General features: G+C 41.1%; 1 protein-coding gene across 6 annotated transcripts; it reads right to left on the reverse strand.

Moving 5' to 3' along the window:
* Positions 1–2: 2 nt before the first annotated feature.
* Positions 3–10,609, reverse strand: LOC122408675 (zinc finger protein 91-like). 6 transcript variants are annotated; one of them, XM_043415612.1, is made up of 12 exons: positions 9,960–10,609; positions 8,699–9,079; positions 7,848–8,180; positions 7,255–7,455; positions 6,524–6,955; positions 5,771–6,244; positions 5,216–5,494; positions 3,957–4,406; positions 3,510–3,646; positions 3,303–3,424; positions 724–2,862; positions 3–592 (listed from the first exon to the last, which is right to left on the reverse strand). In XM_043415612.1, exons 2-12 carry the CDS (start codon positions 9,032–9,034, stop codon positions 555–557), a joined length of 4,941 nt encoding a protein of 1,646 aa, XP_043271547.1. In that variant the 5' UTR covers positions 9,035–9,079; positions 9,960–10,609; the 3' UTR covers positions 3–554. The 6 variants fall into 6 exon arrangements, with proteins under 6 accessions (XP_043271547.1, XP_043271551.1, XP_043271548.1 ...); XM_043415616.1 differs by having other exon boundaries at positions 6,113–6,244; positions 9,960–10,607; XM_043415613.1 differs by lacking the exon at positions 9,960–10,609 and adding an exon at positions 9,502–9,517.
* Between the last annotated feature and the right edge of the window lie 572 nt (positions 10,610–11,181).

The following is an 11,181-nucleotide window of genomic DNA, read 5'->3' on the forward strand; positions in this document are numbered from 1 at the left end:
ACTTCAGCTGTCTATTTTTCTTTTTATTTTGACATATTCATTCGTTATTAGATTTTATACAGATGATTTAGGCTATTATAAATTCGAGATCGTCAGGCGTATGTACCGATTATAAAATAATTCATGTTTAGGGCATTTAGTAGAAAAAAAAAACAGAACACAGTTTCCCTCAATAAGAAATAATTTTTTGTAATAAAATAAATAAAAGACAAAAAGAGCAATTGTTTTAGTGGCAACAACAAATTTATTTTACATACATAAGCTGTGCATGATATTTTATTGTTATATGTATATTTTTATATATATCACACAATGCTTTTTATCTATACATACACACGATTGATCTAATGATGAATGATTAATGACGAAGATTTCATAAGGAAGGAAAGATGAGAAAGTAATAATAAAAATGAGAAATAGATTTAATGGAGAAGGAAGAAAAGGAGATTTATATATTTTTGTGACAGACCCGATGAACGGGTTCAAATTACTCATCGCCGTCTTGGCGAATGGGTAACTTCGTTTCGTCAGGTTCTTAGTCGTCAATGAGTTTTTCAGTTTGTTTGTGCGTCATTACAGACGCTCCGTTTAACTACAAAAATTTGATACAACTTTGATAATCGAATGGTATAAATAATTCAACAATTCGAGTTGCGATATTTATATACATAATATATATTTACAAAGAGTCAAACTACGTGGAATAACGATGCTTTGTCTCACCTGTATTCGGATCGACGATTACTTTTTCTTGATATCCATTGACGCTAGATGATCCTGAGGGTGGCAGTAAATTATTTTCGGTAGTTGGCAAATATTTGCCATCTTTACATTCCCGAAACAAAATGTCGTTATTACGAATTTTCGAATCTTTTTTATCATCTAATAATGGTCGCATGGTAAGGGTGAGTAACTCGACGATGAGATAAGACTCCGGTTTGTAAAGTCTTGTAAAATGTAATCTAATGTGTTCTCCAACGTTTTCATCTTTTCGGGGCACGTAGTTGCAGTGCGGGCAAGGGGGAGTTAATCTTTCGATACCGTGACGTCGTTTGTGTGAGTCCATCGCGTCTTTATCACTGCTGGAGAACGGGCAATCTAGACAACGCAACATTTTGCTCGTATCCTCCACGGACGAGGTACAAGCTCCTTTCTTTTTCATAAGGAGCACAGATTGTTTGTCCTGATTCGAAGGCTGCAACAATCCCACTGATGTACTCGCGGAAATGCCATTTTTTACGTTTTGTATCGCTGGTGCCGAAGATATCGTCGATTTTCGACGATTCTTTGACGTTTTCCGGTTCTCCGGAGTGTCCGAATTAACTAAACCCTCGGCATTGACACTTATCGACTCAGACTCGCCTTGTCGTTTTCCAGCTTGAGCTTGAGCATTAGCCTGATGTTTTTTCACGTGCTGGGCATAATTTGCATAATACTTGACCGAATAGTCGCACTTGTCGCAACGATAACGTTGTTTCGCTCCGTGCAGCGTAAGGTGGACTCTGTATTGTTCACGCTTTTCAAAAGCTGACGGACATTTGTGACACTTGTAACGCTTCTCTTTGATACGCCCATTCCTTAAACTTCCCGGATAAACGAAATTCGGATTACCCCTAATGGCAACGCCTAATTGAGGATCCAACAAGTCTTGTTCCTGTTGACCCCCTTGCGATCGTTGTTGGGCTTGCTCTTGCTGCGAACGATTTGCGGAGGGCTCGCTTGACTCGCCATGTCGACGATGAACGACTTGATGTTTCATCAAATTTTGGGCCGTCTTTGATGAGTAATCACACTCGGTACACTTGAAACAATTGTTCGAACCATGCAGAGTCATGTGATATTCGAGGGCGTCGAGTTTGAAATAACGAGCGGGACATTTCGCACACGTGAACACTTGATGTCCTCCACGACTTTCCGAATTCTCAGTTATATTGGTTGAATAATTTTGAGACCCGTTCGAAATAGTATTGGTCGTGTTGTCGACGACGATCCAAGCGACTTTGCTGCGGTTGCCTTCGTTCTTCGAATCTTTGTCCATGCTTTCCCGCGTTCTCGTATCCGTCGACTCGACACAAGCAGTGTTCGGCGGTGCGTATCTCTGCGAATTTCCATACATCGACAGCAAATAACGTGTGTGTTCTTGATACTCGGAGGAATGTGCTTTTTGATGAGCCAACAAATGAGCCGGTTGTCTCGCTGCGTAAGAACACCATTCACACGAATAAGCCAGTTCGGTTGAATGGTAACGAAGATGGATTCTCAGTTCTTTGTCACAGAGGAAACGCGCTGGACACTTTGAGCAACAATAAACCAGTCGAGAATCGCGTAAATCAGGATCAGGCCCGAGAACCGGCGCACGTGCGAGTCCAAGCAACGTCGCAAGATCCTCAAGCTGTTCAGCGTCCGTACGACCATCATCAACCAAACAATGCACCGTACCTAATGACCCCGTGTGCATTTCGGCATGAACTTCCATCACGTCACGGCGCGAACACGAAAAACTACAATCTGGACATGCCACCAAGGTACCCCCCGCGCTCGAAGAATTCACGTGCATTGTTTCGTGATCACGAACTTCGACCCGTCTCGACGAAACGTACGGACAATGACGACATTTCAACATCTTCGCCAATGTTCCATCCGTGCGGGAAACCCAGACCAATGGCGTGTCCGGCAGAGCACGTGTATCGAGCATAAGCGGCGGCGCGCTCATATTTGCATTTTCGTTGCTTCCATTGTTTTTGTTGTTGCTCGTCGGATTATTCTTGTTGACCGTTACCGAACTTGAATTTTCTGTTGAACTCGCAGATGTTGGTGAATTTATTATTTCCTCGATGGCCAGTTCAGACTTTGAACTATTTTCTGCAAATCACAGTAAAATCACCGTTTATTTATTTTTCATAAAATATTATATATAACGGTAAAAGGTAAAAATTCTTTTAGGATCACGCATTTCTGTCGCACGTTAGAACAAATCAACCTTTTCGGAAAAAAATTTATGATACAGATAAGTTTAAATCTTATTCACATTTTCTAATTTACCGGAAAAAGTTCCCAAACTCGACAGAACACTAAAGAAATAAAATCACTAAAAAAGTAGAATTTGTTTCTAGCATGATTCTTTTAGGATAAAAATTGAAACGTTTTCTACGAAAATTTATTTTTTCTAACAGAAACACATACCTTTTTACCAAATTTTGGAATTTTTTGGAACCATCCGAAAAATTAGAAGTTACAGAATTCAATATATGAGCCAATAGAACAAATCTACAATATCAGGACTAAGAATCTAGCAACTTTACCATTATCTTTCGACTGCCCTTGTGCCATTTTTCGTTTCGATCCAACCGAAAAAGATTCGATACTTCTCTGATGAACAACTGCAAGCTCTTCCCCGTGAAGACTCGAATGCTCAAGTAATTCCCTTCAAATAATAACTTATATTACTATCGGATCATTAACGAGCTCTTTTTCAGTTTTCATCTTTTTTTTCTTCATTTTTTACTTACTTTTTTGTACTGACATAATATGGACATAAATAACACTTGAAAATCGCCTCGAGATTCGGACGATGGTGTATCCGATGTATAGCCATGGCTGTCGGATCATTACTAATGTATGGACAATCCGGACAAGTGAATTCGTTCTGAAACACATTTACGAGAATAGATTCGTTACAATCAATATTTTATGCGGTTTATTCATCAATAACAATTATTCACTAGCCAAAATTCGAGACTATTAATTAGTACAAAATAACGCAACGCTTTGTTGTTCCATATTTCGAGCAATAACTTCATTTCCGTGTGAGTCATACGCATTTTTAATTTTCGAACGAATAATAATGAATAGAGCAAAAAATAGCATTGAATAATATTTTCTCAAACTGCATCGATTGATTTACAAAGTGATTTCATGAAAAACATGATTTTTGTTTTTGAACAACGTTTGCTTACCTTTTCGCCTTCTTCAGTGGCTTCTTCGGTCGATTCGTAATGAGTTTTGACATGAGTAAGTACAGTTTCTTTGTGAGAAGAACGGAAGTTACACCGTTTGCACTTCCAAAGTGTCCTCTTAGCTTCTTCCTGCGAATTAACGTTGGTGATCGAGGACAGTGGATTGTTTGATAGAATGGAAACGGCGTTTGTCGCGGATGGATTCGTCTTGAGCAACGATTGACCTTGACTTCTACTCGCCGACTTCAGTGGAGGCGGTGGCCGAAGATTCAGTGCTGTCAAAATGCTCATCGAATTGGTTTCGATGTTTTCGGCGACACCGGGAGCTGGCGTGAGTTCCGGGGGTCCAGAAAAATCGTGGTTTTCACCAGTTATCAAAACTTTCTTCGGCGGCTCGTCTATTTGCGCTTCTCCAGCTACACCCTCTTCCAATCCAATTTCCTCGGTACCCTGCTATTTCAATCGAACGTTAATAGAATAAATTTTTTCGTACGGATCGTATGTCGTCTCTAAGTGATTGATAAATAAACTATCGATACTCTAACAATGATAGACGAGCGACTTTTTCGTACTCGTTTTCTTCGCCCGTTTACCAATCGTTTCCTGAACATCAAGTTCGGAAATCAGTAGTTGTATTCTGACATTGAGTGTTTGCTTCATCTTCTTACGTAAGAAAACGTGCAGAAAAGTCGTATTTGTAAATTTCTAAAACCTTTCACATCTCATTCACGTATCTCATTTTCAAATGGCGATAACAGAGTCTTCATTGATTAATCTAGGCGAAAGACGGATAACCAATTTCATTTTTGCATAAAAAAGGCGTAAAGATTCGTTTACACTGTGTAGAATTCTGATCTTCAAGAACCCACAAACGCAGTGCATATTCCCGTAGGATATTGCCACGGAATGGTACGAAAATTTTAACACAATGCGTCGGTTTTACTTATTTCGTCAAAGAGGAACGCATGAGCGTATCAGTGTCACGGTGAATGCCAAAGAGACAAACAAAGCTCGAACCGAAGCGACACAAAGCGATTGGTCATACGTTCGATATTGCGATATATTTTGTGGGTTCAAGTCGCTCGGCTATGAGACTAAAGAAATAAACAAAACTGGCCCAAGATGACATGATTCTCAAAATTTGGTCTGGCGAAATGCAGGTAACAGAAAAAAGATGAATGGAAACGAAAAAAGGGGTGAAATGTAAAAAAGTTTTAACGAACGAATCGTAATAACTTTATGACTAAGGCTTTTCTGACCTGAGCAAGATATTTGTTGTATTTGGAATAATTACGTCGGCCAGTTTCGTCAGTCATAAGCACCCTGGCGGTCAAGTGAGCCGGATCTCTAGCAGTCTTGAGTTTGATGTGCTTTGTAATATCCCAACGCCAGTTCGATCTGTACGCGCAGAGCGAACATTCAAACGGTTTACGATTCAAATGACCCACAATGTGTACGTGAAATCGGCTGGCCGTTGACGCCCAGAATGGACAATGAGGACACTTGAATACCCGACGTCCGATCGTGTGGCCCTCGACCTGCCAAAATTATTGGGGTTCCCCATTGAGATAAGGAAACAGAAAGGCAAAAAGTATGTCTACACGGATTTTCGGACGTGGGCGCGTTTCCTTTCTTTTGTTTTTTTTTTTTCAATTATTTTCCAAGAGAATAATAAATCAAGCTAAAAACCCAAAATAAGGAAAAACTATAACAAAAAAAAATGCCTCGAGATACCAAAAAAGAACTTATTAACGAACAAAAAAATGGCTTAATTGAAATGAAGGAAAGAAAAAAACTCAAAATAAAACCCGTACCGACGATCCAGAAGAATTCAGTCCTCCAAAACTCCCGTCCCAGTCCACTTGAAACGGAAACTCAAAATCACCACCGTACGATTGGGCCTCATAATTGGTACTATTTGCCGGACTTTCCAGGCAACTATCGACCGTCGTCAAATCATTGCTCGTTGTTTGACAAATATTCATGTGCATTTGAAGATCGTTGGAACTCTTACAACGCCTTCTACACTTAGGGCAGCGCGATATACCGACTGATACACTCAGTGCTGTATGATGGGTCTGACTATGACTCGCCAATTCCTCTTGGCTACTAGCTTTGTAGGTACACCAACACTTTAAATCGTTCTGGCTACTTACGGCCACTTGCGATACACCCGTGATGCTGGCACTCGTCGTCATCAACCTTTCCTTCAGCTTGTCGAAAAACGAGGCATTCCTTTTCTCAAATAAATCAGCAGCCCCAGTTTCTTTCTTCCCTCCACCGCCGGACTATCGATTTGAAACAGATACAAAGAAAGCAGGCCTCAAATCAATATGAATCGAACACGAGTTCTAATTAGTTTTCAAAAATTCAAAATTTAGATTCGTTCTTTTAACAAATTCATACTACTTTCTTTTTGAAAAGCCAACGAAATTTCGAGGACCGTTGGCATGGTCTTACGAAAAGTTTTAAATATACGTCAAATATATTTATTACAATTGTAACGAGGTTTTTTTCATGAAATTGAACACGAACTGAAATTTTTCACTTATTTATACGTGACGTACCTCTCTATTGTTGTAAAGTTTGGCAATTTCAGTATCTCGTGCAATACGTGCAAGTTCTGGTCTCACGCGTACTCTCGGTACCTTAAGAGGCGTCGTACGCGGTCCATTCGTCACAGTTTTCTTTGCACTTGAATCGCTATCAGGGCTCAAGGGAATGAGCATCGGCATAGGTTTACGGCGTTTTATTGGCGATAACGAGGGTGCGTGCGACTCAGCCAAATGTCTTTGCATTTCCGAATCCCAAGCTGTAATAAATTGGCAACCTTTCTCCTCGCATTTTAACGCAATGCATTCAGCTCCGGCAATCGCGTTTCTTCGATCCTCTATCGAGTTACCGTCGATATCGGAGCTCGGCGATTTACCAGGACTCTCATCTGTCAATGTCGCAGGACCTTCCGTCTGATCATTTTTTCGAAAATCGCTAGCTCCTACCTGTTTACAAGCAAAAACCTGGCAATTAGCATTTTTTTTTGTTTTTTTTTGTTTTTTTTTTTTTAATTATGATGCTTTGATACAACAGAACTAAAAAAGAATAAATAAAACATTGAAGATATCCAAGCCGGAGAGTATCAAATTTGACTACAGGAATATCCAACAATGGAGAAATCCCCGAATGGCATTACGTTTTTCAAAGTGAGTTCTTCTTCAAATGTTTCACTGACTACCATCAAAATGTTTGAAACTATCGAAATATACAAAATACAAAAAACAAAAAAAAATCGTTACAATACCTGATTGTATCGTTTCGGTCCAGTTCGTAACCTTCGATCGAAAGATGTGTTCATTCTGCGATGAGCTTCACCGACTGGCGGTTCGTGATGATTCGTCTCGTGTACGGTGAGACTTTGACGAATATCAGCGGTGAAACTGCAAGCTCGGCACTGAAAGGCTCCACCTCCGCCATGATTCCGCGTATGCCTATCCAAATTCCACTGAAAATTATCATCGGAATGTCAGCCAATTTTCTATTAAGCATTATTCGAATTTTTGGGAATCGAAAAAATCTTTTTTTATTTTCTAATTTAATGAGTTTTTACTTGAAAAATAACGCCAACAATTTTACGACAAAATTTTCATTACCAATTTTCAACTTTGCCTCAATGCTGCTCCGCATCTTATGCTTTACAAATACGAGAGCACTTTTGCAATATTTAAGAATCTGTTTGAATGAACATGCTGAGGGGGAGATTTGGGTGTAAAGTTGCTTAATTGAAAAAAAAAGTGTGAAATTTGAAAATCTGAAAAATTATAGGCCGAATATATAACACTCGTTTATGTTCCTGCAAAGGATTTTGAGAAAGATATTCAAATGAAAAATTCTTACTTTGTAAGGTGTACGAAAATCGCAATCGTCGCATTTGATCATTGGCATTGAATGATACTTGACGTGTTTCGTGTAGCGTGCTCTAACGTGCGTCATATATGTGCATTTTGTACAGCGAAAAAAGCGTCTCTTGAGATGATGGACTCGTTGATGGGTCTCCAATTCGGTGGCGTTCGTCGCGGCATAAGGACACATTGTACATTGATTGGATGTGGGCTCTTCGGATGCGGGTGCATCAGCGTCAACGTTCTTGTGCTCCGAGTTGTAATGTTCCTGAAGACTTTTCGGGTGCTGGCAAACGAAATCGCAGTGCGGACAATCGTAACTTCGACCCTAATTGGACCCATGGATTGACGAAAAAATAATAAAAGTTGTAAACTCCGGCATTATCAAAATTTAAAGCTTCTAAAATGTTTCTAATTATAATGTAATTTCTTTAATTTCTTTAAACGGACAATTGTAGAATTGTGAGAAATATTTGTGTTTAGCCAGAACTTATATTCCAAAAATATGCTGCGTAAATGTTTCTTTTTGGTTAGAAATTTGTTTTCATATATTGAATCATTCTCGAGAGTAATAAATACCAGAAATGATAAAAAAAATTCCAAGTATTTCATCATTCTTTCTCCTTCCTGGATTTTTTAACCAGAGTGTTTTAAAACTCCAAAAAAACCTTTCAATATCTGCTACATCCCTTCCATTAGAATATATAATGACAGGAGATGTATTTGTAATGCACTATTGTTAAGAAAAAGAATCATCGAATAAAAAAAATGTTGTGAAAAATTCCATCTGTTTTAATTTACAAATGACATATACTTTGACAATATTAACTATTAAAAAATCCAAACCTTTTCTTTGTGTTCGTCTCTGAGATGTTGAAGGTATTCAACAAGAGTAGGGAATCCCACAGGGGTTTTGCAGGTCTTGCACTCATAATTTTTATCTACTTCAGATTTTTCATCCGACACTGGTTCATCCTGTTCATCTCGTATGGCAATGTGAAGCTCGTCGTCGCTCAAAGTTTCCGAAGTGTCTGCGTCCCTATCCTGATCTTCGGTACTTCTATTGACGCTATCTCCTGGTTCGTTTATCTCAGACATTTCATTTTTGTAGTCAGGCGCCTGAGGGGAACGTTGTTGCGTGCGAGGCCTCAGACCTCTAAGTCGTGGCGAGCGTTCAAACATTCTGTTTTGTCGGATTGATCGCAACGGAGCATCAAATATTTATCTCTGGGAAATTTACAAAACACATAGTTCAAAAAAAATTATATTGTTGTAAAATTAGTGCACATTGATTGGGCAAGGAAAACTTCAAAAATATTAAAATTTCGGTCTGAATATAGTGAAAAATCAATGATTTTCTGTCACAATCACTGATATGAAGTGAATAAAAATTTCAGGGTATCAATCGATATTTTTATTCTCCAAAATATTACGAATGATTTTAACGAAAATTTAGTTGACTGGCAGAATTTCACTTTCGATAACAATTGGCACGATCAGTATTATTACACGCGATGTTTCATCAACATCTGATATGAAAAAACGAGTCACGTGACAACTTCCGCTTTTCCTTAACCCAAATACAAAAAAAAGATATACGAGGTCGGGATTATACGTCACACGATACACATAATCACGAGCGCACTCACAAAAGTCGTAAAGATAATGTTGTTCTTGTTGTGGCATTGGGGGTAAATTGGAGTGTGGCAGGTCGAATGCGATAGAGTGAAAATTGTCGAGTGTAAAACTGTTGTGTCCACGTTTGTTAATAAAATGGAGCGAGAGGGAGGAAGTCGAAGGATGATAATGAGTTAGCCAATATATATGAAAATTCAGTCCATGTTGGAGACTCCGGTGGTTACCGCTTGAAGAACGAGAGGAGACACCTCCGCCATTGGTCGGGCCGATTTCCGTTTCTCCTTGTGTCAGAGAGCAGTGACAACTTCCGGTTGAAGAAAACTCCCGAAAGTAAAAGTAAAAAAACCGAGCCGATGCGGTTGTGCGCGTGTGGCAAGAATAAGAAGCGAAGATGAGGGACGAACGACCGGTGAAACGTTGAGCAACACTTTATCGAGGCACTGAAAATGAAGGAGTCAAAAATACGAACCTTTTCCTGCTTTCTGGTCGTCGGACGAACAGACGGAAGAGCGAGAAAGGAGTTTAAGTTCGAGCAAAGCAATATGGCGTCGTAACAAATACTCTCGGTCTCTTTTCCTCCTCCTTTTTCTTCCTTCTCTTGTTCCTCTTCTTCGTTTACGGCGTGTTTACGTCCACGCCGCCCCGTGTACTGGTCGCGCGGCGCACTGCACGCTCGCACCCAGAGCTACGAGCGGAGCCAGCAAAGCAAAAGAGCGAGAGAGAAAGAGCGCGCAAGATATTCGCCGGAGGGAGCCGAATTTGCCCGAAGCTTTTGCACCGTGCGCGCCTATATGCACGCGGTGTGTCGCAAGGCTATAGGGAAAATCGGGAGGGTTTCAAAGTCCCCTGACGATTTCCTCTTCGGCGTCGTCGTGAATTGTGCATCGCGAATCGGTCTGTGCGCGTTACGAATCTTTCATTATTTAAACTCCCATCAAATCCAACAGTTCAATCGCCAAAACAAAGCCCTCGATAACAACAAACTCGACTCGCTCATTCGTCCTGGGCTCTCTCTCAAGCGAGCCAACTACAGTAACAACAGTAATACTGAAAATAAGTCCCTTCGAGGAAAAATAGAGTCGTGCGAGAGCCCCTCCCGCAAACCGGATGACTCGACTGCTCGCTTCGACAAGTAGCGCAACTCGACGCGCCATCGCCGCCATCTGCAATTCCATTTCAGATATTCTGACCTCTCGTCTCGCTCTCTCTCTCTCTCCCGCCCTCCTCCCACCCGCCCCCGCTGCCGCGGAACGACTTCCCCTACTTCCCGGAGCGCCATCCCTCTCCAAACTGGCCGTGCACGCACGCTTCCTCCACGAGCGTCGTCGCCGTCGTCTCGTATCGGGCCTCCCCCCTCGTCGCGCGCCAAGCTCCCCTTTCCCTCCCTTCTCGCCGGCGTACGACCCTCGTCGCCGCCTCGCCTCGGCGCTCTTCTTTCACCGACAAACCCGCGAGAGATTCGGAGCCTCGCAAAATTCAGCGCGCACACTGCTCCGGGATCTCCCAGCTACTTAATCCTTATTCTCCTCTCGCACTCGCCAAGATTCCTTCGCTCGTTTCACTCTTCCTTCTCTCTCGCGCGTCCGAGCTGCAGCTCGCCGTAAGCGCGGCGATCCGCGGGCGTCCCCTGCCTCCGGCCTTCCACCTTTCATCTCTTTTCATATAATAAATCACAAATCGATCTCGCACAC

Source organism: Venturia canescens, chromosome 4 (genome assembly GCF_019457755.1).
Source record: "Venturia canescens isolate UGA chromosome 4, ASM1945775v1, whole genome shotgun sequence".
In the NCBI taxonomy this organism is placed as follows: Eukaryota; Metazoa; Arthropoda; class Insecta; order Hymenoptera; family Ichneumonidae; genus Venturia; species Venturia canescens.

What these genes read in the sequence shown, in the direction of transcription:
- LOC122408675 (XM_043415612.1), bottom strand. Translation starts at nt 9,034, where the DNA reads ATGTTTGAACGCTCGCCACGACTTAGAGGTCTGAGGCCTCGCACGCAA. An exon ending in ATTTTCGTACACCTTACAAA is followed by an intron (nt 7,456 to 7,847) that starts GTAAGAATTTTT and finishes GATAATTTTCAG; the next exon opens with TGGAATTTGGATAGGCATAC. An exon ending in TGAATTCTTCTGGATCGTCG is followed by an intron (nt 5,495 to 5,770) that starts GTACGGGTTTTA and finishes TAATTTTGGCAG; the next exon opens with GTCGAGGGCCACACGATCGG.